Source organism: Zootoca vivipara, chromosome 3 (assembly GCF_963506605.1).
Source record: "Zootoca vivipara chromosome 3, rZooViv1.1, whole genome shotgun sequence".
Taxonomy (NCBI): domain Eukaryota; kingdom Metazoa; phylum Chordata; class Lepidosauria; order Squamata; family Lacertidae; genus Zootoca; species Zootoca vivipara.
In genome coordinates, this window is record NC_083278.1 from 93,659,005 (window position 1) to 93,686,460 (window position 27,456).

Sequence of the window (27,456 nt, forward strand, 5' to 3'; positions counted from 1 at the left end):
TCAGGGTGTTCAGCAGGGTGAAATATAGAAGAAATAATTAAACAATAAATACATAAGTCACTTTTTTAAAAGCATGGGATAGAAATAACATAGAAATAATATATAATATTTATGCATCTTACCCATGCTGCTGTAGGTAGAAATCTTTAGATGAGCAACCTGGTGTGGATCTAGACACAGGAAAAAAAATGCTATCAATAAGTCAGAAATTGGATTGCTATAACAAAAGAAAAAAATCTCTTTGGAAAATCGTGTTTTAAAATTTTCTGCTCTCTAGTGCCATTTGGTGTTGCACGTTTATAGCGCATTCAAATTGCTGTTTCTTTACTAATGTAGTTGAGTCTCTGGATGCTTCCCATGAGAAAGGTTGGAATGCTGCTGTGGGAATAATGCCTCTCACATTTGTATAGAGGTCTCTCTTTGTCAAGGAGAAGGGTGAGAGCAGGGGCCATGTACACAAAGAAGAATAAAAGCTACCGGTACAACAATGAGCTCACAGCAGGCAGTGTTCTGTGTAGTCTAATTGTTCAGTGGGAAAGCACAATGCAAAGGGAAACAGGAGGTGGAGGTTCAAGCCTCAAGGTATAGACTTCTGTGTCAGGGGTAGGGGTTGGGCAGCCAAGGACTATATATCCTTGGTGGAGTGCTACTGTCAGGATTGCGCCATGGGCAGGAGACTGGAGTGAATCAAGAGCCCAGAAGCTCCTGGGTCCTTAAGGTATCCTGGGCCATTAATGATTTGTAACCTTAGGCTGAATGCAGGCTAATGCAGGCTATGGGAGAGACAGAGTTTTGATTTTTGCTCTGATCGTAATTATGTTCTGTTATATACCGCATTGGCCTGAATATAAACTGCACTTTCCCCCCAAATTCTGACTGTGAAAAGTTAGTGTCGCTTATATTCACGACCTTACAAAAATTGGCTTTTACTATATCGCTGCTGAAACAGCTGCCCTAGGTCAGTGGCCCTGCCTTGCTTTCCAAGGCTGGAATGGAGAGTGCCCCCCCCCCCGCTCAGGATGCCACCACGAGGGCCATCAGGGGTGCGGGACAATGGCGCCCGCCCTGACCGTGGCTCCCAAGCCTCTCCCAAACTGCCAGAAAGAAGGGGAAAAGGCTGCTGGCAAGGCAGTGTGGCTCCGCCTCAGGAAATAGCCCGGGAGCACGGGGCTATGGTGCCCAGCCCGCCCGCAGCTCCCAAACCTCCCCCAAGCCACCAAAAAGAAGGGGGAAGGGGGGAAGTCTGCCAGCAAAGCGGTGTGACTCCCCCCCCCCCGAAGCAGCCCGGGAGCAATGATACCCGTAGGATTTTCTTCTGCATTCGCCATTTATGGGTGTGAGTGCCTGTGAAATTTTAAGGAACGGCTTATATTCAGGTATTTTTTTTCTTTCTCCCCCTTGAATGTTAAAGGTGCAGCTTATATTCGGGCTAATACGGTATTTAAGAAGAAGAACTTATGCTTGATCATGCATTTGATTTATACAGTACACAACTTTCTGGATGTATCTTTGATTGTTTTGCATCTGTTTTGAATAAGTTCTGGTTGGTAAAGATGGGTTTAGACATTTTTTATTCCAAAAGGAATCAGCTTTTGTGCATCCAATTGCTGCACAATATCAATATCTGCATTACGGCAGTGTTTAACTTGGGCAACCTTTTTTGCAGTTATAACTTTTCACTATTGTTGGGTTGGATATGACTGACCCCTAAGAAGCATAGGATTCTGATAAAAGGCTTCTTCTTCTCCACCACGCCTCCCAATACTCTGGTGTTAACTGTTGTGTGGTTGACTCTACTTATAGTTGAGCATAGAAGTATGATTAAATTACATTGATATTAGCCCTGTTGTAGGGCCATACATCTAAATACATTAGTGAAATCATGGTTTCACTAATCCAAGGAAGTCCTGTAATGGTCTCCAAACTGTTTTATTAATATTGTGTTGATTAGGAACCGACCATTACTGTGGAAGTTCCAGGGCTGCATTCCCTTCACCACCCTGTGGACAGATTGAGAAATATGCTTTAGGGAGACATAGAAGACAGAAGTGCCATGCCATCATTGCTCCAGTTTCTACTAGCCACTTTTGAGTGACATTCACAGCAAGAAAGAACAATCATTTTCATACATTCATCAGTCAGTGCAGAGAATGTAATTGTCCATTGTCCTTGCCTAGGACAAGCATGGTGAGAGGAGAGATTTATTATACCCCCTCAAATATGTGAGCTCAAAAGATGTCAGGGAAACAATCTTTGCTCTCAGTGTTTACTAATTACGCAACCATATGTAAGACAAACCTGATGCAAAAAAACCCAAACTTGTTCTAGCAATAGCTACAATGTTTGCTTGTTCATTGGTTGGCACAGAGCAGTCCATGTGTCCAATAATGCACTTTGGTCCTTTAAATAAATGTTCCATCTTGATTTGGGATGGGGGAGCAATTCAATTCAGATCACATTTTAAGGTGCACCTATCTAATTTGCACTTTCCATAACTGTATCTGAAGTGAAACACAGCCAACCTTCAATGTTCACATTTTTCTAAATTTTGCAGTGCCATTCTTCAGCCATGTAATGCGTACCAGCATGCATGTGTTGAGGTAAAGTGTGCATTGAAATGAATATATTAGTGAAAACTTACAATATGCATTATATTAGGGGAAATTGCTTTGTAAAAATGTGTATATTTGGGGCATATGAGCCATCAGTGAATCTAATGTAAATGCAACTGAAGATAAACAGATGTCAAAGCAGGGTCAGAAATGGAACCATAGAACTTCCCTCTAATGTTCCAGTGATGGGAGGGAGCAGTTTGAAAGTGCATTCAATAAGCATAAAGTAAGCATTATTGATGTTTTCAAAGTGTTAGCATCCCATGTAATGCTGGAGTGTTGGCTTCTCTATTAAGCTCTTTGGAACCAGCCGATCCAGAGATCTCACCACTAAGCGCTAATGCATTTTGCATTAACGCTTAACACCAACAAAGTGTGACTCACCACAGTGGTGGGGTTAAAAAGGAGAAGCAACAACACAGGATTTCAGTTATCTGCAGCACATAAGCAAATGCATGAACCAAACCTTTAAATGTGATATTTGCATGTGTGTTCCCCCCTCTCTTTTCAAAAAAAGTAAAATGTCAGAATGTGCTTTTTTCGTTTTAAATAGGAAATGATATTTTTGTGGTTTGATGTTACTGAGCTTTGGGGTTCCATTGCAGTTTATATAGAGCTGCACTGAATTTTTGTGTTCTGACAATTTTTACATGGGCTTTTAAAGGGAAAGCAAAATTCCACTCAAATACTTGCTGCCTTTCTGTCTTTTTCCCCACCCACCCTCTCATTTATTTGCAGCCCATTTCAATGCTTTTCTTCTTCTTCACTCTGGGTATCACTCTGTGATGATGTTATGGGGGACTATGATGAGAGAGCTGGTAGCTTATGAATAAAACAAGTTAGAGGTGGGGTAAGGTTGGCTTGGATTCCCAGCCCCCATATAATCCCTCATACATAATACCCCTCAGCAATGATCAATCTACTTAAATTGTGCCCTCAAAACCCCTCTCAGGTCAAATCCATAACTCTATTGCATGCAAAAGTCTCATGTTCCATGGGCTTGAGTATTGACATCAGCCCCTTGTCATGGTCAAATCACTTCCTGTTGAGATGTAGGCTTTCAGCACCTTCTCCCTTTGTAGAGGAGGGGGACCTATGAGGATGGTCTGCTCTTGGAGGCTGATGGATCAAATGGGTTTCCAGATGGCCCTGGGAGATTTTCCAACTGATATGACTGGTGTTCCTCTTTAAGCTCTGTCCAACCTCTAGAACATCTGAATGGTTTGGGCCATTATCACGATAGTCTCTGAGAGCCACCTCCAGCTTCAAGGAGCCCGTTTGACTCCCGGTATACTCCAGAGTTTAGGGCAAGGAAATTAGCTGGGAGACTGCTTGAATGCAAGTGGAAGACAGCACGAATCAAATGCAATCAAACTCTGGTTGAGGGCTCATCATCAAGCCTACCTAGTAGCAGTGAAGGCAGCAAAGAATACATACTTTGCTGCCTCTATTACATCCTCTTTGTGCCATATGGCACAGAGCTTTTATGGATAGTGAGGGGCCCCTTACAATCTGGCCTGAAGGAGGTGGCAGAACTGATGGTAGCTCACTGTGACTTGTTTGCAAAGCAATATGAGGATAAAATTGCTTGCATGCACTATTACAGCAGATTAACCTCAAATGGGGGTGGGGCTGTGACATCACTTTATGGTAGTTCCAGTCCTACTTGGATGGTTGTTTCTTGGGGACTGTTCTTCAGCCCTGTGGAACCTTCAGGGTTTGATTTATTCCCCATCCCATTAACCATCTACATGAAACCGCTGTTTGGGGTCATCCAGAGGTTTGGAGTACATTGTCAGCAATATGCTGATCTAGGTTAAATTACTGCAACACGTTATTTGTGGGTCTGCCTCTGCAGTCAGTTTGGAAACTTCAGCTGGTGCAGAATTCAGTAGCCAGGGTGCTCACCAGGGCAAGATGGTTTGAACATATAACCCCAATCTTGGCTCAACTGCACTGGCTGCCAATTAGTTCCTGGGCCCAATTCAGATTGCTAGATTTGACATATAAACCCTTAAATGGCTCAGGCCTGCAATACCCCAAGGACCTCCTCTCCCCATGTTAACCAAGCCAGACTTGGTGACAATCATCTGAAGCCCTTCTTCATGTGCCTCCTCCATGAGAGGTTCAGAGGGTGGCAACATGAGAATGGGCCTTTGTGGTTAATTGGTACCAGTAAGTGTCATTAATATGCATGAGACTACAATGCAGGGGGACAGGTGTGGTCCTCCAGTTCCTTTTGTCTGGCTCTCAGAACTCCCCCTAAGCCATGTCCCCATCCCAGGCCACACACTTTACTAACCTTGCACCAAGCTTTCCTTGAGTGCTTTTGCCTGGCTGGAATGTGCCCCTGAGCTGTGCTAATGCCTTCTGCTTGCTGGATGGAGCTAACTTTTGCATGGTTATAATTAGCTCACTGTGCAAAGATAAGAGTCACATCCATTGCTCTCTTGTGTTTGCCTTCATTGTTGGTCTGTGGCCCCCAGAAGGTTCCTCACAAGGTAATGTGGCCCTTAGGCTGATAAAGGTTCCCCACCCTGGCTTCAGTGTTGCAGCCCTTGGTTCCAATCTAGTAGCAACCTGTCAGGGCACTGCCCAGCGAGACCTTAAGGGTAGAGAGGGCGGAGGAGGCTGGGCAGGAATGGCTGGGAGAAGAAGGACAGGGAATAGTAGTAGGAGAAGGGGAGGGCGTGGCAGGAAGTAGCCAGGGAGTGCAAGGGCTGGAGGATGCTGAGCAGGAGCCTCAGCACCACCACCAGCTCAGGAACAGAGGGGGAGATTACTCAGGTTCCGTCAGCCAGGGAGAGGCAGGAGTGGAAACGTAAAACACAGAGGCGGAGATTAGGACTGCCTAAATTTTTATGCTTGAAAAGAACCCGCCAAAAGTTACTTCCGGGATCTGAGTCCGACAGTACAGATGGGTGAATGATGTCTGCTGCTTTGTACATATGTAAATAAAACCTGAAATATGTATAGCTTTGAGTGATCGGCACCATTTCTTGCGGAGAGCACCCCCACCACCCTTACACAACCTAAACAGCACAAGCTGTTATTTTAAAACAGGGAGTTAAAAAGTCCCTTGGGAATTCAGTTCATATGCATTCGCATGCACGTTTTTCATAATAAAATGTAGTTTTGTATGTTATTTTAATTAATATATGAATTTTTGTGCACACCTTTTGGCTTGAGGACAATTCAGAAAGATGTGGATTTTGAAGGATAGCCATGTTCCTTACCACAAGGATGTTAAAAAATGGGCAGCAGTGGGCAGAAAATACCTAAAGACACACAGCTGTCTAAAGCTTGGTAGATCAGATGTGATTATGAAATGAGTTAACTTTGAATAAAGTCTTGGGGAATCTGTTGCGTCTGCCCCTTCTGGCTACACCCCTTCTCTCACACAAATGCTTGCAGTTGGTAGGTATGAAAAAAGTACACTTCTTATTTACATAGTTCAGTAAGGTACTTTTTCCTCCTCTCTCAGCTGCCAACCTAGCTGTTTGGCTAGCATCCACTGTAATCTGTTCTCCTTCATTATGTTAATCTGTGGGCGGAAAGATTTCTGTCATCTTCAAATCGCTTGTACAGCAATGGTAAACACCTTGGCCTGTCTGTAATTGGACAGGTGTCTGCATTGGTGTCACCCAGCTTTTAATTCAATTAAAGAACTAGCTGCTCTGCTCTCATTACCCACTCATTTCCTCTGCACTTCCAGTCAGTCAGTGAAATTTATACTCAGCGCCTGCCTATCCTGCAGTACAAAGTCAGCAGCCCCATAACTAAGATCCTCATTGATGTACACCCACATTAATTTATAGCTGAGCAAATTAAATTATGCATTGTTATGAAAATATTCTGAGACTGTCATAGGTACTTGTAGTGGGTTTTAGAAAGAACTTTTATCTTAAAACATAATCATGCATTAGTTATGACAGCTGAGTAGATGATGAAGCACTGGATGTGGGGCCCCCAAAAACTTTGTCTTGAATTTTGGTCAGTTCTATATTGCCCTGTGAATATCCAGTTATGCCCAAATGCTAGAGTTCACCAACAACACCTACAGAGCTCTACACAATATTTTTAAAAAGCTAAATGAGCACATTTCTAGCTAGAATGTGGATTGTAATTGAGTTGATTGCAGAGTAGCATTGGGACTAAAATGGTGTATGTGTGCATGTATAAAACCCATCATCATAATCTTCTTCATCATCATCATCCTCAGATAATTATGACTTCCCAAGCAGTTAACTGTTAACTTCAGTTTTTTTAAAGGATGCAGTAATATAGATCCAGTTTCCGGGAAGGAAGTTTATTTCTGAGTATACATGTTAATTTACATAATTTGTCAAACATAAACACTCATAAAAGCATAACAAAATTAATAAACAGTAGAATAAAAATCAAAAATACCATACATATGAACAGTGCTTTTTTCTTGGGGTACACAGAAGTACACATACTGCTAAACATTTTGTGAATCTTTGTACTTTTGTCCATTTACTGTATTCATTTCCCCCAATTTGAACTATAAAATGGTGATTTTCTTGAGTCAAAATGAGAGTACCCCTAAACATTTTTAAAAGAAAAAAACCACTGCATATGAATAGCTATATCTATGAAATTCTGCCTTAATCACTGAACCTTTAGTTTGTGACAACAGTACTCTGATCCCTTGTCATCTTTGCAGTATAATACTACTGCAATGCAGGCAGGTTCTTCCTTTAAAAAATTATTACGTCACAGCAAACGTTCGTCTTTTTTTTTTATTAAAAAAAACCCCACATGGTAGATTACAGGCAGTAAATCAATTGAAGGTACCACTCTTTCTGGCCAGTGAAGGGAACCTTTGGAAATAAATTAAAATTCCAACACAGACATTTTGACACAGTGACCCCATGAAACTGAATAATGTCATTTGTTAAATATGGATGTAAAGTTAAGAGTGTAGCGGCGAACCGAAATCACACCTAGCACAAGAGGTCCACTTGGTATGCAAAGCAAGTTTTTTTTTATTAAAATAGCCCCTGTTTAATCATTAGTAATATTTAATTTAGTATCTGTTTCGGAAGACAAACCTTGAGGCCTTATTTTGATTTATCTGAAGTAAATGAAGAAAAACCAGCAGTGTTGTACCATCAGGCTGTGGTTTTTAAAATTTCATTTACATTCCATTCTTAATGAAAAATCACAACAGCTAGGCAGTATATGAAATGCAGCTCAAATATAAAGATTTTTCTTACTGTATTTTTTAAAATAAAATTTATTAAATAGCAAGTGTTTACTGTAGAATTACCGTATAATATTTTAAGTGAAACAATTATTTGTTCAAAATTCCTAAGTGGCATTGAACAATATTTAAGAGATGGTCAGTGATAAAGATGGTTTAAATTGTGGCTCATTATAGTTCTTGGTATATGTCCCAGTTTTGAATATCATTGGTTTTGCAGGACAGGGTGAAAGCTCCCCCTCCCCACCAGTAAGATTGTATTAACCTAGTGATTGAATTTAAATAAATTTGACAAACCTTTGAAATGCGAAGTGGTCATATTTGATGGCAGAGTGGCCAAAAAATGCAGAAGAAATATTTGGTGTAACACTACTCTGCCTTGATTGATTGCCTTGCAAGTTCACCCATTGGGGATTGATGAGAAGATGGGCATCATTTAAACACATTGTTGTGTATTCGCAACCAGGGTGGTTCAAGAACAAAGAAATGGTGGCTACTCTTTCAATTAATAGATGTGGGTAAAATGGGGTTTCTAAATCATGCTTGGAAACCAAATGGTGGTACTAATTCTTGATCGATTAACACAGAGGTCTGATTTATATGGCTCAGCCCACAGATAAATCTGTTTTTCTAGTAAATGATTCAGTCGCATCCCATCATGGTTTAAATGCACTTAGCACACCTCTTGTCTATTCATGTGTAGCAATAAGTGCACCAGTGATCAGTGCATACCATTAGCATGCTATGCTATCCCTAAATGTGGATGGAGCCGGTAGACGTGGTAACATAGGGGAAGGGCTACAGCCTCTGCTTTGCATGCAGATGGTCACAGTCTTTCAGGTTTCAACCCCTGGCATCTCTAGGTAGGACTGGGAGAGACCGCTGTCTGAAATCCTGGAAAGCCCCTGCCAGTCAGTGTAGACAAAATCAAGCAAGATGGAACTTGCTATAAGGTAGTTTCCTATGTACCTAGATATGGTGTGATATTTATCCATAAAATTGGTGGGCCGCTTTTCACCACAGATGTGGTGTGTGTACACAAACATATCTATTTAAACCTCAGTGGCTGCTTTTGGGAGAGTGGAGAGCAATTCTGGTTTTGCACTGGTCATTTGGCCCAGAGTGTAGCAGCTAAGAGACTGATAGAGAAAGTGCAATCCCAATTGTGATGCTGGAGGGGGTTGAAATCAGCAGATGTGGCCCTCTTGCCAGGCTGTGCTGTTGCGGAGACCACTGCAGACAGAGTGAGGCTGAGTGGACCAAGTTGAAAAATTAGTTTACTTTAGTCTGAAAAGCACATAAAGGAGAAGAGAAAATGCTCCAGTAGCCCATAAAAACTGGACAAATAATTGTAACTAATTAATTTCCCATAATTTTTTCCTATGGTTATTAGACTAGCCAAAATGAATTGTGCCTGAAGCAAAAGTTGGAGGCAATAGGGCTTCTTCTTTGGACAAAATATTCACGTCAAGTGAATTTTTAGAGAAGTGGGGGGAGGGATTTAGATGGGCTGGGAGGTTGGGTTGCATAACCCTAGATTGCCCCTGAATTTAACCTAAAGCAAAAATATTGAATCAGGCATTATAAATCAATAGGTATAATCAATGTGTGAATGGGGGATTGGGACTGGATCCACCAGTTGTGGCCCTGACCTCCACATATTGATTATTCCTTCTGCACAAAACCTGCATCAATAGGTTCTGGACTAAAGTAGATGTTTTGAATGCAATTAACGCAGACATTTTTCTTATGTAAGTAGCTGCCACAGTAAAGCCTCCAAGTCTTGCAGGTGGGCAAGGGAAGCTTGACTCTTTTCCTCCTAGCTGTGATCCTGACCAACATTCCTCTCCCAAATGTCTGTTTGCATTTCAAGCGAAATTTCTCCCCACCCCCACAAGACCTTGCTTAGACTTTCCTGTGGCTGGTGTTTACATAACAAAAGCGATACATGTTAATTACATTTATGCTATTGATGTCACGTCTAATTTCTGCACGTGCAAACTGCATCCTTTTAAAACGCAGGGTGCCGAAAGTGTGCACAGAATCAGATGTACTGACCGGTTAATATAGGGAGGTCAGGGATGAGGCCAGTGGGCACTGTTGTTGATTCTCCTTCCATGTGTTAAGTTTCAGAATTTCTAATTAGGGTAAAGATTAAATCGGAACATCCGGCTTGAGCAAAACCTCTGAGAAATCTCCGGGGAAGTTTTACAGCAAGGCTATCAATATTTCTCAGATGAGACTCGACCTGTCCCTGTCTATTGTAAACATATGATGTACAACTAGATTCGCTATTGTGCTAAATTATCTTAGGGCATATCTTAATGTTCTGTGATCCTTGCATACTGTACACACCTCCACAAAGCATTGCTTATTTCTTTTGCAGGCATCCTGACAGGCTTGCAGCCCTTTGCAAAGTATGCTGTAACCCTAACGGCCTGCACTTTGGCTGGCTGTACTGAGAGCTCGCATGCCTTGAACATCTCCACTCCACAAGAAGGTAAAGTAATTTCAAAGGTCTTGACTTCCACATTTCAGTCATGAATAATAAAATAGGAGAGGAGCTAAATGCTGCAAAGCCATTTGCTGGAAAACCCCAACCTAATTTGATGACAAAGTGCATTGCCAGACCATAATTGCTCCATTTTTTGGGGGGTGCTAAAATGAATCAAACTCCATACCCTTTAATGACATGCATCTTTAATAGCTGTAATGCAGATTAATGGGCTTTTTAATTGCTGTTACATTGTTCATGCAAGAGCCTTGTCATTAATATGAAGCATCTGAAAGATTAATGAAAGCTTCCTCATTTTACTATGGCTCAGAAGTAAATCTAGAGACAGTCTGACTAAAAAGAATTGATTGTATGGCACAGTATGAAATTGAGAATCAAATGGTTGATTTCCATGGTCTCTTTTAACTGCTAAACACCAGCACAGGCAACAATTATTTCAGCCTGATGGAACCTCAAAATGCCAATTGGGCCGTTTATTAATCTGTTGTACTTGAAACTTAAAAGTTGCAAGCATAAATTATCATTTCTGAAGCTGGTATTAAGCTCAAGAGCAGCTAGAAAGAGAAATTATGTTCGGGTTTTGCTTTTAGAGACTAGCTCAGTAACTTCTTCTGTGTATCAATTACTGAGGAAAGGGTTCTCAAAAGATTAGAAAGAATATTTATCTTAAACATAAAAGAAAATAACTTGAGCCAGACTGTAAAATTACACCAGTACATAGCTTTCCCCATGAAATCAAAATTGTTTGTTTTCTTGATGGCAAATTTATGCTACCATAACAGAAAGAAGGATCTGGCCCTAATATTATTTCAAAGAAGGCCCATAAGTTAACACAACCTTCTTTGTTTCTTCTATTACTATATGAATGATGTTCTTTTAAGAATTTACCTTCAACAAAGTTTACCTTCAAGTGATGCAGTAGCAGAAGGTGATGCTGACTCACTACCTAAGGAGACAAAGTTCACACCCCAGCATACCTGGCAAGTCCCGGACTGCAGAATCCGGGACCGGCAGCCGCGCGACACCAGAAGTTGCGTCTACGCACTTCCGGACATGTGTAGACACGACTTTCGAAGCCGGTGCCGCAACTTCTGGCATAGACGCAACTTCTGGTGTCGCTTTGCCCATCTATGGGCACCAAAAATGGCCGACGCTGGCTTCGAAAGTTGTGTCTACGCATGTCCGGAAGTGCGTAGACGCAACTTCCGGTGCCGTTCTGCCCATCTATGGGCACCCAAAATGGCCGCCACCGACACCAGAAGTCGCGTCTACGCACTTCCGGACATGCGTAGACACGACTTTCAAAGCCGGTGCCGGCCATTTTCGGTGCCCATAGATGGGCAAATCAGGGGGGGGGGAATGGCCGCTGGCAGGAGAATATAAGGGGGAATAACGGGAGATGAAGTGATACGGGGGACCGCCAGGAAAAGGTAAGAAAAAAACGGGGGTTTCCCGGGGAAAATGGGGTACTTGGCAGCTATGCACCCCAGGCTGTTCATATCTAGAATAACAGAAGGTGGAATTTCCTCACATTCACTTTTACCTCCTGATCTGCCATCATAGATCATTCACTCTTATCACCCTAGATTGTTATTGTTGTTTAGTCGTGTCTGACTCTTCGCGACCCCATGGACCAGAGCACGCCAGGCACTCTTGTCTTCCACTGCCTCCCGCCAGTTTGGTCAGACTCATGAAAACACTGTCCAACCATCACGTTCCCTGTCGTCCCCTTCTCCTTGTGCCCTCAATCTTTCCCAACATCAGGGTCTTTTTCCAGGGAGTCTTCTCTTCTCATGAGGTGGCCAAAGTATTGGAGCCTCAGCTTCAGGATCTGTCCTTCCAGTGAGCAGTCAGGGCTGATTTCCTTCAGAATGGATAGGTTTGATCTTCTTGCAGTCCATGGGACTCTCAAGAGTCCCCTCCAGCACCCTAGATAGCTGCCTAATAATTTTAGAATCTGCATACTCAAAAGAACTGTGGCTCATCTCTTTTCTCTCAATTGTTGCTTCTGAGTTGGAGTTATCATTGCTGGCATTCATCTGTCTCGAGAAACTCGAGGCTTAACTCCTCCCCTGCTAACAAAAAAATGCAACCCTCCAAATTTATTTTACCTGTTGTGTCGTGGGTTTCTTAATAGTAGTCATTCAGTGACAACATCTTCATGATAACAGCTCTTTATTTAAGGCAACAAGACAAGACTGACTCTGAGGACAGGAAAGCTACATTTATAGGGACAGGGGACTAGCTAGAAAGGGATACATTTTGGAGGGAACAATATCAGGCAATCACAGTGCTGCCTTTTGGAGGGAACCAATAAGATAGAGGATCCAAATACAGCAGCTTAAATGAACCAATAGTAGCTGAACCAAAAGGCAGTTACTTTACCCTAAAGCACATACAGACAATAGTAATGCAGATATAAAATCCTTTGACTCAATACACAACACCACCTATTTTTATTTTATTCAAAGATTTATATTCCACCCTTGAAATAAAATGTACCAGATCATCTTATACAACTCTGAATTAAAATAGCTCACTAAAATACAAAGTTGCAAGAACAAAGCCCCCAAAACAAAAACAAAATTCTGGGTTAAAGACTTTGGTTATAAAGCTCAACAAATACAATAAAGATACAAATCCTATGAAATCAGAAATGACTTAAAATGGCTGCTGAACTAAAAAGGACTTCAATATGCAATAGAAGTTCAACAAGGAAATGAGTTCAAGGCCACAAATTGCCCATGCCTGATGTACAGCCAAGGTGATATGGGGCAAGGCAAAATGGGTTGCCAATTCTCCTTCCTCCTCGCAAACAGCACTTCTTATTTTTGAGGGCCAGAATTGGGATGTATGCCTTGGCTGGCAGACCTGCTTGGCTCTCAATAGGTGAGAGGACTATACACTCATGGCTTTTGCAAGACTGCTTTGCAAACAAAGATAAGGTGTTGTTGTTTTTTTGCTTGCAAAGGGTGTGTGTCTGCTCCATTTGGGATTTGAATTTGGATTTGGGATTTGATTTTGTGAGAATTCATAAGAAACGATCATGAACCTGCATGCATTCATTACAAGCATATCTGAGTGTAATCCATTTAACTCCAGCCATTCCCAAAAGTTGTGTCAAAAACCCAGTCAAGCCTGGGCATGTGTATGGAGGTCCTGGGCTGTCCAGACACCAAGACCCCCCCTCTTGACCTCGCTGATGTGGTTCAAATGAAAGCAGAGCATCTGGTATCAGCTTGGCTGTAGGAGTTGGCTGGAAGGAGGCGTACAATATGCCTTCCAACCATTTAAGGAACTGCATTCTGGATTTGTGTAGGGTTTACTGCATATGGTAATTCTCATGCGGACTGACTTTTAGTTCCTTAATCATCACCATTTGTGCACTGTTTATATGAATCTATGCACAGATGCCATTCACAAACATCAGTTCTAGGTTACTTTGAAATGTATCTTTCAGTATTTCCTATTTATTTATGTATTTAAAAATAATTTATATCCTGTTTTTTTTCTCCCCGAAGCGAACCCTATAGCATACAATAAAGAGAAAAAAGCAATAAAATGTCTACTGAAATACTGAAGTCCCATTCCAAATCCCTAAATCCAGTTAGCTTCTAGAGTCTTCTAAATGCACTCACTGATATTTTAGTGAATTGATAAGTTAATGCTCTGCTACTATTTGTCAATGGAAATTAGATTATTTGTGGATGACTTTGAAAAAACAAACAAATTGCAATTACATAAATATGGAAGTCAAGCATTACCATGGACATATAATAGTATCTGAGGACTTCTTTTGTAAAACATTTAGCTCTTATTTCTCTCTTCTAAATACTTACAGTAGTGTAAACAAGCATTCTATAGGTGATTTGGAAACTAATCTCATATATGCAGATGTATTGTCATGTATATAATGATTTTTTTGCTTCACAAAAAAATCAAATAAAGCCATGGGGAACATGTGTTTTATCCCTCAGAAGGATTGGACATAAAGTCAATGTAAGCAGTTTCTATTTTGGGATGCTCATGTTGCATGCATAGTAACAATCCACTGATGATACAGAAGAATGACAACAATCATACCCTCTAGCTTTCATCATTCCCCCATTGAACCATTCATCACTTAACATGCACATTGCCAACCAGTATTGGCTGATGCTATGCAAAAGGCTTGTGAATGATCAGGCTGCACTTGGATCAAGAAGGCTGTTCCACAGCTTAGAGCAATGACAGAAGATTGTGGAGACCCTCTCTGGCATTGATCAGAATGAAGTTTAGTGTAAATAGCTACGGCATTTAGGTTTTATCTCATCCATTCCGACTGGATCAGGCCCTCCTTGCTTCTGCTTGAAGTCTTTTACACAGAACTGAGTATGCAGATTGCTTAGTAGTATTTCTCATTGACATAATTATATTAATTATTTCTTCTACACCAACTTTGTGTACTTGTCAAAATGGAAAAGCAGAAAGTACCGTTGTACCTACCTGAACGGTAGATTTCCTTGTCCAGTGTTGCATCGCTGAGTTGGGCTTACTTGTGTCTCTGGTGGACGACAGCAGGAGTATCTTTTTAAAGGAAAGAGGCTGGCCCCATCTTCAGTTTTGTGTACTGGGGGTGGGGGGCAAGGGTAGCTGATCTCCCCTTGTCTCTAGAGCAATGGGCCCACTTGTCCTATCTGGGAAATCCCTTCTCTCACAGATCATAGGAGAGGAAGCAGTTTGGCCCTCTTAGTTGTATACCTGTAATGATCCTCTGGTACTAAAGGGATGGTGGCTGTAATTGCTGCTGCAAAGGGCTGCTCCAGTTTCCTGGTTGGGGGTTGGTGGCGATTGATGCCCATGCTTGTAGAGCTTCTGGGAGACTTTTTAGCATCCTAGCTACTGCCAATCCCAGCTGTGATCCACTACTTTGGCCCACAACCATGATTAGTGAAATCAAATAAACATTTTAGCTGGGTGGAAATACCTTGGGAGAGCCTGGGGAGGCTGCCCGCTTCTCTCTTCCTAAGTCAGATGGTGGAGAAGGAGGCAAGGGAGAGAAATATTTTAAACTACTTTTTTTAAAGAAATAAAACGACAGTAACTAGTAAGAGGGCTAAAAAGTGAAATGAGAAAGAATAAAGTAAGCCAAGATGAAGAAATAAGAGGAGCCGAAATGAATGTGATTGCTTTCTTGAAGCAGTAGTGAAAAACTGAAGAGGGGGCAGCCGCTTTCCTGTCAAAGCCTTCGTCCTCTAGAGGTGCAAATAAGAGCAACCCAGTGATGCTACACTGGCAAGAACAATTGGGGTTTTTATTTTATTTTATTTTTAAAAAAATACATCTCTAATATATGTTAATTTTATATTGTCAAGTTGTTGTCTCCAAAATCTAAATAATTAGCTGTCATTGTTTTAAATTTTATTACAGATTTCAATGTAAAGTCTACTTTAGGTGTTATCATTTTTTTCTTCATTTCCCCCCCACAGCTCCACAAAATGTCCAGCCACCTACAGCTATTTCATTTCCCACATCTCTGTTCCTGAGTTGGGCTCCACCAAAAACACCGAATGGGATTATTACACAATATTATTTATACATGGATAATCAGCTTATTTATACTGGAAATGAAACAAAGCATATTGTCAAAGGTGAGTTATTTTTCAGAGTCCGGTATGGAATACAATGGAGAAGATATATTTTTACATTGTGTTTGGCATTTTAGACTGATTACCCTTTCCGAATCCAGCATCAGGCAATGTGGAATATATATGCGCAGGATATTCAATTCCAGTCCTGCTTCCCCTGTTTTTCCACTACACCACTCCAGTTGTCAGCCAGCGTTAGTACTTTTGTATACTTTGGGCTTTCTCCTGGCTTGCTGATACCTTCACCACTTCTGCATGGGTGATGCTGTTTTGGGTTCACACAACTAGGATAATCACTGTTATTTATGACATAGAACACTGTGGACTGGTTCACATAAGCCTGTTTGACCACAGTACCAAGGAGGTGACCTGCATGGCTGAATGAGCCATCACAAATCAGTTGCCATGGATTTTTATATTGGGGAAAGACAAACACAAGTCAGTGGAACCCGCTAGGTCAGTTTAAAATTTTCTACAGTGTATCATCAATTACACCAGCCCAGCCACTTGGCCCAGGAGGTACAGGACCGTCGTCACTGCTGATGGGTTCTGCCAGGATGCTAGAGGCTTGGCAGCTGCCTGAGAATGCAGGATGCAGATGCACCTGTGGAAGGGTGCTTCCTACCACTCTCACTGCACAAGTCTGGTCTAAAACACAGGACTGAACTATTAGTTGCACTGACTCACCACCCCGCTTTTATGTGAAATATGTGTGAAATTGGCCAGAATCTAAATACTCTGGCTTAACTAGTTTGTGGGACAAAACACAACTCATTTCCTGATGATACAGTTTCTTTAAATGTGTGGCATTTCTGCATTTTGAGTTAGTGCAGGAAAACTTTGAATGCATTCCGTTAAAATTTCTTGCTGTGCACATCCCATAAGCTACTAGTGTGGTGGGTCACTTCTGACACTGAAAAATGAGCCCAGTTAGAGAACCCCCTGAAGGCTGTTGATGTATACTATAATAAATAGTGCACACTTTAAGTCAAACTTTTTCATTCTGTATTCAAAGGTAATGGATTTTCCGTAACCATAGTAACCTTGGTGTATTTCTAGATAAATACATGAGGTATATACATTTTGGTTTTATTTTTGAATATAAACTACCACATTATGTATTGCTAATAATATGAAAAATAGGATATAGGTTCACATAATGACAGTTTAAACTAGTATGCATTTTTCTTCTGCAAAAAAATAAATATTTATCAAATGTATAGGTGCAATTAATATCCCCCCTCCAGGTTTTCCTATATTCTTGTAGTGTCGTTTATCTTTTGGGGCTTTTTTTTTCTTTTCAAGATCTCCATCAATCTTTTTTGTGTGTGCTTGTGTGTGTGCTGTCTTATTCTTCGGTTTCTAAGGATTTGGAATACGGACTGGTGGTAATATTATCATGAAAAGCATTATTAAAAGATCTGTGGGGAAAATGTTCTGTGATGCAGTTTGAGAACGATACAATTTATATATTTATAATTTTATGCCACTTTTTGTAAAACAGGTAAAAACACTTTTGCAGTAAGACTAGGCAAGCTTGTAGTAACTCTTGTGAGATATCAGCAAAACATTCAATGACAGGAATCTCAATAACTGCTTTAGGTGTTTCCCAAGGGCTTAGAAATGCCCAATGGAATTAAAGAATAACTTCCCCCCTTTAAGCAGTGCAAACCACAGTACTGTACCACAAACCACTTTTTAAATTTAAAAAATTCCTTCCAGCAGTGGTAAACCTGTTGACGACTGTTAACGAGTGTTAACGACTGCAATTGATCTCACAGGAAAAAGCAAGGGGTGAGATGGCATAAGTAAGCTTTATCATGTATAATGAGATAAGAATCCAATGTCCAGGTCTGAATAAGGACACTGGATTCTTATCTCATTAAACATGATAAAGCTTTCTTATGCCATCTCACCCCTTGCTTTTTCCTGCAAGACCAATTGCAGTCATTAAAAGTCATCAACAGGTTTAGCACTCCTATCAGCCAATCACCCATTCCCACCACCCTTCTGAGTAATACCCCGTCCTACCTTCTGACTATACATAAGGGTCTGGTGACTTCTGTTTCACTGTATCTGAAGAAGTGTGCATGCACACAAAAGCTCATAGCTATGACAAACTTAGTTGGTCTCTAAGGTGCTACTGGAAGTATTTTTTTTACTTTTTGTTTCGACTAAGTCAGACTAACACGGCTACCTACCTGTAACTAGCACTTTTTAAATGCTCATCAATATCCAAGAGACTTACCACGATATAGTGTAGGTAGCTATTCAAGAAACTCAAAGCTAAACCCTTGTGGGTCACGTGGAACTAGTTGTACAGTTCTTTGGACTCAGGCCTCTGTGGCTGACAGCCTCTACCTGAGCTAAAGAACTGAATCTAGTAGGATGTAATAAACTATCTAGGCTTGTTGCTGGAATGCAAGCGGTGACAGGAGCAAGAAACAATAACTATAGTGTGTGTTCCTCTTATCATCTCCTGGGGGGTGGCTGGGCAGTTTGAACCCAAAGGGATGGGACAAATGTATAGGCAGCAGAGCAGTTATAGCAGCAATGAGGAGGTAGGCCCATGTGGGGGACGGGTCCTATTAAAGGCATCTTTCTCAGTGACCTCCAAAATCCTGGGGCTGCCACTGGGTTGTCCAGGTTAACTTTAATTGCTTTGAGCTTAGCCAGGCTCATCCTCAGGAGAGGAAAAGATCATTCTTAGGCTCCCAGGTGATCTGTTTGTTGAAGATTTATCCTAATTTGTTAGCTTAAAGTTTGTGTGGAGGTTAGATGACCAGCTCTTTATTGAGCGTTCATTCTTATTTGTTTTGGGGAGGGGGATATTAAATGATGTTGCATCAAGCTTTATCCTACACTTTCCAGTGCATACCCCCATCACTTTCCTTATCGTTAAAACCTTCAGTTTCTTTCATGGGCTGTGTGCTTTTTGTCCAAGAACTCCAAATCAGCTTGAATTATGCAACTGAATTTACTGGTATGTGAATCCCATCTGGAAACAGTGGCAGCCTAGAAGCGCTCTGAGCCAATCCAAATCATGCCTTTCGATCTCAGCTATCACATGAGTAGCAATGCAGCTTCTAAATGATGAAAAGGCCATCAAGGGAAAAGGGGAAAAACTGTGGCCAAATCCAACTAATCCTATGTGTGCTTTCCTGGGAGTAAACTCATATTGAGTTCAGTGAGACTTTCTTTGGAGGAAATGTTCACAATACACCATACAACCTTCCCTTTTTAATGCTTAGGGTTTGTGAAAATGATAAGAAACTAAACCACCAATACCCCAAAATTACAATGGGTTGATTATGCTGGGTTTATGGAATAATCAAGCATCTCACTTAGCGTTATAATGCAAACATAAGATGGCAGAGTCTGACTGACAACAGTGACATCGCCATTGATCGGTGCTGAGTGTCATTAATTCTGCAGATCTGGGTTGCAGATTCAGCATGCCCGAAATCAAAGGGCAAAGCGGGCTAGCTGAGTTTGGCATATCAGTGTTTTAGCTTGAAAACAGATGGATTTAGGCCATTTACTTGGTGTAACATTATGGGGATCAGTAGAGAAGAGAAGAGGCGTATGTCTATTTGTGGCATGTCTGCTGTATCACTTCCTCTAGCCATGCATTTGGGCAGTGTTAAATAAAATCTCCTTATTTAAAATCCTTTTAAATAGTGTTTAAATATTTCCTGCTGATACAATCTGCTAAAGTGGTTATCCTTGCAGCAGATTTCAGTTAACCTTGTCGCAGATACTAAGCCCAAAGCTTCGTTGACTTTTAGGGGCCTTGATTATGGAGCAAAACCTAATGGTGTTATTATAAGACCACAGCTGGACAAGCTTCTGGAGTCCCTTGTCCTTTGATCAGATTTGGGTAACATAATGATCCAGGGGAGAACACACACGCACTGTCTGTGCCTCGACTGCTGAGCACTTGGCTATGAGGAAAACGCTTTCTAAAAATAAGCACAGAGATAATGACACAAAAAGCTTTTACCAAAAATCTAGCAAAAACCTTTGTCAGAACATTCACAACCATATGGTGGTAAGTAAAGGCAACTTCATATATTGGTTGCAGCTCTGGATTATGACACTATTGTGTTTTTGTTGTACATTTATAATGATTATTTGTATTTGTGAGGCACTTAGATCATTATCTGGAAAACCCAGTACTGTGTTGAATTGATGACGACTAGGGTTATGGGACCAGGTGGCGCTGTGGTTAAACCACTGAGCCTAGGGCTTGCTGATCAGAAGGTCGGTGGTTCGAATCCCTGTGACGGGGTGAGCTCCCGTTGCTTGGTCCCAGCTCCTGCCAACCTAGCAGTTCAAAAGCACGTCAAAATGCAAGTAGATAAATAGGAACCGCTACAGCGGGAAGGTAAATGGCGTGTCCATGTGCTGCTCTGGTTTGCCAGAAGCGGCTTTGTCATGCTGGCCACATGACCTGTAAGCTATACACCGGCTCCCTCGGCCAATAAGGTGAGATGAGCGCGCAACCCCATAGTCGGTCACGACTGGACCTAATGGTCAGGGGTCCCTTTACCTTTACCTTTTTAGGGTTTAAGGAGGATTCTGTTTTAGCAGTTTTATGCACAGCATTTGGTGATTCCAGCTTGACAGAGCTTTGGAATGGTCATATTTATTGAAATACAACAAGAGCCGATCAAACAGTGAGAGCAGGTGACCTTACTCATTGCACTTTCCCATCTTGCCTTGGGGTATGTGGGGGCTGAACATGTACAAAGTGCCCCTGAAGTAGAGCATTTCCCCTATTGTACCTGCCCAGCCCTGTGGACACTCCAGACCACTCCCAATATTGTAGCTGTAGATGCTGACTGTTGTGTGGCCACAACCCTGTAATACCCCACGGAGGCATACTGTGGCCTTAATTTGTTCTCCTGCCCCACACCAAAGGCCTTTGCAACCATCCTTCAGGTAAGGGATGGGGGTGCAGCAAATTTGTTCCCACTAACTGCTATCCATCAGCTGTGTGGTGTAGTGGTTAAGAGCGGTAAACTCGTAATCTGGGGAACCGGGTTCGCGTCTCCGCTCCTCCACATGCAGCTGCTGGGTGACCTTGGGCTAGTCACACTTCTTTGAAGTCTCTCAGCCTCACTCACCTCACAGAGTGTTTGTTGTGGGGGAGGAAGGGAAAGGAGAATGTTAGCCGCTTTGAGACTCCTTCGGGTAGTGATAAAGTGGGATATCAAATCCAAACTCTTCTTCTTCTTCTAATCTACTTTATGGGGTTCTTTGAAGGTAAAATGGAATAACTCATGTAAATACATTACTTCTGCTCACCAAAGTGTGCTAGCAACAATGGTAGCAAGATGGTGGAAGGAAGATTATTTCTGAGGCATATGAGAATTGCTGGGTTTCATCTGTCTCTCTATGTCAGAGGTTTTCAATTTTTTTGAATCCATGGCTTGCTTGACCATCTAAATTCTTTCCTCTGTGGGGAAACACATTCTGAGCCTCAGTTATGTTACCCCTTGCCTGCAGAGCTGGCAGTCCCTCATGCCTTTTCCAACATCCTCCTTTGTGGAGTGTTCCCTCAGCCTCCTCTCCTCTCCCTCTCCTTGGGAGTGCTCTGAGCAGCCGCTCCTGGCATGGGCGTAGGCAGGGGGGCAGGAGGGGGAAATTGCCCCCCCCCCGAAGCAAAAGGCTAAGGGGCGCAGAGTGGCAGCCCCAGGCTCCCGCTCCCAGCATGAAGCTCCAGAGGCGCGCAGGGAGCGTAAGTGGAGGAGCGCTAAGCGGGAGCGGGGAATGTAAGCGGAGGAGGCAGCCACAGGCTCGCGTTCCCTGCGTGCCTCTGGAGCTTCGCGCCGGGAACGGGAGCCTGGGGCCGCCTCCTCGGAAGACCTGGGAGGTGCGGAGGAGGCAGCGCCAGGAACGGGAGCCTGGGGCTGCCTCCTCAGAAGACCTGGGAGGCGCGGAGGAGGCAGCCATAGGCTCGCGTTCCCCGCACACCTCTGGAGCTCTGCTCCCGGCGCGTGGGGCTGCCTCCTCGGAAGAGCTGGAAGGGCGCAGACCACGTAGCCCCGCCCACATTCCCACTGTGGCCTCTCCCCTCCCACCCCTCCCCCGCCCCTTGCCCCCCCCTAATTTTGATCCTGGGTACACCCCTGGCTCCTGGTTTCTGACCCAGCACCCCTGCCCCAAAGAGAGGTGCTTCCTCACGCTACTCCACAGGGACCTGGGAAGAGGATGTTTCCAGCATTAGTAGTTTGACAGAGACTGGCTGAAGGTGGATGTGAAGCCACCATCTTACTCGCCTTGAGTGGCAACAGTGGGCACTGTCAGGCCTGCATAGTGGAAAGGCTGCCCTTTGGCTCCAGACACTTGGTTCTCAGGCAAGCATTGCACACAACAAGCAGAAGAAAGGCCAGCACAGTGCCTGCCTTTCTGTTCAGCTTCCCTACCTGTCTGTCTGTTCCCAACAGCAAGGACTGGCAGATGCGCTGGCTGGGCTCCCACACCCACTTGCTTGCTTACTCTGAGGTCAGCTCAGCTCAGCATCCCCTGGCCAGCTCCAGAGGAATCATTCACCTGGGGAGCTTGTAGTCAGGTCCGCTGCAACACAGCCATGCAAGCCTATGGGAGGCAGAGATGCAAGAGGGCATCAGAAGAGGGAGGGGAGACCAGTGTTGCCGGTTGTATCCCTGACCATCATTCAAGGCACCCTAGGGTGCCATGGCACACTGGTTGAAAGCCATTGCTTTATGTTCTTAGGGTACAGCATTGCAACCAGAATTTAAACAATGTCCCAGCAGCCATAGGAACTCTAAATCAGGATACTGAGGCTAAATGGGGGAAACCTAGATGCTTTTACATGCATTTGCTATTAACAGGAATTTACATATCTATTTTAATTGTGTTTTCACTTATGCCACTCTAAGGTTTTAAGCATCATGTTGCTTTCAACCTGCTTTAACGAGCTCTTTTAAGTTTCAGATTCTATTTAAAAACGAACCATTCTAGAAATTGAATTTCCCTGGTAGGGTCTTTCTGTAGTTTCTTTTACATTTCCTGGAATCAAAAGCATTGCATTAATTAGTTTGCACAGTAAGCAACAACTTGCAGGGTAGATGATCCTAGAATTACTGGGCAGTGGCTAATGTTGTAAAACAGAGTGTTGTACTGGGAAGTGGGAATGTAAACTGGAAATGAAGAATTGTGTTTGAAGGAAAATAATGTTGTCAGTGTAGATATTACAGGCACTGTGTAATATATAGATATTACAAGAACTGTGACCTATATAGCAGGATAATTATTGTTGGCTGGCTGTTAACCCCTGGGCTGTAACTGAACATTACAGGTGTATCACATCAAATGCACCTGCTGCGCTGGGGACTACCTGGTCTAGGATGGTAATGAATGATGGCAACACAACCAGTGGATGTAGTAGAGACCCAAAAGCGATAGTTTATTATCGGCCTCTAAAGATTTAACATTTAACAGTATTCTCCTGTGAGGCACACGGGGAATAATATTACACATTATATGGAAGTTTCCACTTACTGCTGAAGGACGCAAATCACCCTTGAAGCCATTGGAAGTGTTAGCTGTTTCTGGAGGGAACCTGAGCCATTCTCTGCTACCGTGAAGTTACTGGAAATTGTGTGACTGAATTGAGAAGCAGGGTCATTCATATGCCGTGTCTAAATTTCTCATTTGCCCCTACTAGAACATGTCCTATGCATTCTTGCTCATTAAGCAACAGAATATACTATGGCATAATAGTATTACAGAGGTATGTTAACCAAGGGTTAGCTGGCTATTTCCCATCCTTTAACTCTTTCCCATCCTTTAGAAAAAATATATATGTTCATAAGTATATATGCTCATAAATATATATGTTCATAAGTGTCAGGGGTTCTTGCGACTACTCTAGAGTAACGACGCTCCTCATGCTTGTCTTTAAACAGTTTTTATTAGTGCAGTCTATTTACAGTGAGACAGGTGTGTAAAAACATGTCTGCTCATTCCGATGCAGAATCCGGCACTGCCCCCCCACGTGATCTTCTCCAACATAGGAGTCTCGGGACAGTGAATCTCCTCCCTTTCTTTCTCCTGCGTAATTCCGGAACTGGAGGAAAGGGTCTACGCTCCATGCTTTCCTTCTCCCCCTCTCTTTCCTCCCTCCTGTGTAGCCAGGGATCTCCCATGCTGCTGGAGCCCTGGCCCTCTCTCTCCACTTCCTGACTGGCCTCCTCAGAGCCCTCGCTTCCATCACTGCTTGGGGTGGAGCTACTTCAGATGCAAGGGGGAGGTTCTCTGTACTTTCTTCCCCTTACAATAAGTATTAACTGTTCATAAGTATTAACATATAAATATATGTTCATAAGTATTAACTGTCCAAGGCTCAAACTACATTTTATGAAGAGTTCCATTATTCTTCCTTCTGTATTTTTTAAATGTTTGAGTAGAAAATCTGCTTTAAATGGAAATAATAAAGTAAAGTAGGAATTGCAGAGTTAATAAAATACCAAGCTCTTGGGTCTTTAATATCTGCATAGTGTCCAGTCATGGTGAATGTGCTAGGTTGGACATAAGGCATTGCAACTGGGGCCTATAAAGAATGTGACGACCTGGCCCTTAAAGGGTATGGTTCCTAGTCCTTTCACTCCAGGTCACTTGCCAGTTTAAATCATCAGCAGGTCACACACTCCTGGGAATTTATACTTTCCTTAGATATTGACAGTATGATTCAAGGTTGCTATTTTTATCAGGCAAAAAACTTAAAGTGCTCTGACATTCAAAAGCATCCTAAACTAAGCCTGTGGTATTTTCAAATTTACAATTGCATTTTGAAATTTACAAGCAGAAATGTTGTAATATATTAAACCCATACTTTCGGTTCTATTGAGGGAAAACAAAGAAAAGAATTCTCACTCAGAACTATAATTTTCTTCATGACTGAAAATTGAGGCCAGGAAAGGCAAGACCTTTATTTCCTGTTATGTGGAATATATAACTGGCTGATGAGAGCAGCTGACTATCAGTTTGGTTTCTGGTAAGGGATCAATATAGCAACTGCCCGGCAAGAAGAAGAGTACTGTACCCACTTGGCCTTATTAAGTGGCAACAAAGAACATAGCACAGGCAGTTTTGCATGCCACAAGGTTCAAGGTATATACGCTTAGATAATATACCAGCATGCCTAAATCTGGATGCTGGGGGAAAACACGCTTCTTAGTTTGATTATATGTTCAGAGACAGGGCAGGATCTAAACAGCTGCTTCAGGTGAGGAAAAAGGCTTTGCACACAGTGGGATTTTGATTGTTTTTCTTTGAAGCCAAAAGTGGTTTGCAAGTCAACACAGAAACGCAATTTAGTCCAAGATGCACACTCTGCTTTGGCACATGGAACTAGTAGCATGGCTGCTGCCATGGATCCCACCCAGAAAGTGTTAGAGAAGTATCCTCATATTATGAAAACCTGCTGTTTTACATTTCAAAGCAGAGATGAGAAACTTTGGTCCTCTATATGTATGAACTACAGATTCAGTCATCTCTGCCCAGTAGCCATGTTGTCTCGAGGTGAAGCCCAAGAACATATGGAGGGCCAAAAGTTCCCCATCCCTGTTCTGAACAATGCAAAAACAAACAAACAAAAATATGCATTAACCAAACTCGTTGATTCAAATTTACAGTATATCTAGATGCAAAAGACCATAAGAGCTGTAAAGAGAGTTATAGCTGTGTTTTGCTGCTTGAACAACCCCTGCCCTGCATTAAAGCATAGCCAAGGTTGAAACTAGGTTTTTGTACCAATCATCCAAATTGTTCACATAAAGCCCCATAGCATTTAAGTTAAGTTCTGTTTCCCATGATGTTCAACTATTACTCTAAAATATGTTGTTATATGTCTTCCTCTGATCGAAGCTTATTACATAACCGGCAGTTTAGCTTCAAAAGTTGTTATAATTTTATAGGATGGATATATTCATAGCCGTCATACGGATATATACTTACCATATAAATTTGGTTCTAGTTAAAGATGATGTATTACGAAAAAGAATAAATAGTGCACAAGCACTAAAATTAAGTGAACATAAATTGAAGTATGTAAGAAAAACATCAGATTAGCATTCTTTAAGTAAGGCATAAACTTAATCTTTTAAGATGGTTATCATGAAGGAGATGAGGAAATAGAGTTCATTACTGTTCCAATGATGGCATTACTGCAAATACTAAACTCCATTATTGCAGATGCACAGTGTAAATGCAACTTCAGCCTGCTGGTATTGATTTCTTTTTATGCCATTCCTAGCAAATGTATATGGTGGCATGTAAATAAACATCTGGATTCATAATTTAAGGAATGGTGTTGTTATTTAATCATCCCAGTAAAGTACTTAGTGACACAAGGTCTGCAGACGTAAGTAGAAAAAAAAATAGTGAGCTAGAGAAAAAGCAGATTTTAATGCTGATGAGACTATATTGCTGTGGACCCTGTAGCTAAAAAGCATGCCCTGAAATATCTTATAATTTTATGATAATTATGAGGCACACAGCTAGTGGGACTGTGGTTACAATCAAACACAGACCTAAGCATGCTTTCACCCATTGATTTAAAATAGGATTAAGCTTGTTTAACACAGAGTTGATTCTGTACATGGTCTTTGATTATCAACCAGCTTTAATCTAGACAGAGGGACCAAGCTTTTGCATTGCTACATATTTGCCATCCTGTGGTACCACCCAGGGACTACAGTGCTTGTAAACTGTCTGTTGGCAGCTCTTACGGAGTGTTTCCATTACAGAACTTTGTAGTTCTGCTACTTAGGCGACTCGACATTCCTGATGACTCATGTGATCCAAAAGCAGTGTGTAAGTTTTAAATTATAAATGGAGCCACTGCCGCACAAAAGTATTTTATGGGAAATTACTTTGTTTTGAAGTGTGGGTGTGAGTTGGAATAAACATATGAACCGACCCTTGGTTCTGCATTTCTGCCACCACCACCCACACTCATCGTTAAACCCCTCAAAAGGTTTCCCAAGTTTTGTAAGATGGACCCCATTTTTTGTGTGACTTGTTACTGGTACTGAGCAGGCAACTGCCGAGGAGGCAGCATTGCACAGCTCCAACCTAATCAAAAAAATATTCTGGGGAAACACAACTTAACCACCCATTCCAGACCTTTGGAACAAGATGTTGCCTCTCTCATCTCTTTCCCCTTGTTCTGTGCCAGTCTATTCCATTCATTTATGTAGAATATGGCAAAGAGGATACAGTCTGGAAAACATTTCGAGGAACCATGATCCCTTACCTTGCCATGTACAACAAGATGTGAGGGACAGAAACGCAATAACATTTTGCCTAGGCCAGCAAAATAGCTTGAGTGAGCACCCTACGTTCTTCATAGAAGCTGGGGTGGCAGAACTGAACATAGCCAAGTAGGCATATTTAAGTTCTTCATTATGAGCTAGTTGGTGGCTTGGTGCAACAGTACAGTCA

General features: G+C 42.2%; 1 protein-coding gene across 1 annotated transcript in view; it reads left to right on the plus strand.

Annotated features, from left to right (window-relative positions):
* Positions 1–27,456, plus strand: part of USH2A (usherin) — a 452,818-nt gene that overhangs the window by 179,441 nt on the left and 245,921 nt on the right. The window contains exons 32-33 of the mRNA XM_060273280.1: positions 10,226–10,339; positions 15,823–15,984. Of these exons, the coding sequence (XP_060129263.1) occupies positions 10,226–10,339; positions 15,823–15,984 (276 nt within the window). The remainder of the gene's footprint in view (positions 1–10,225; positions 10,340–15,822; positions 15,985–27,456) is intronic.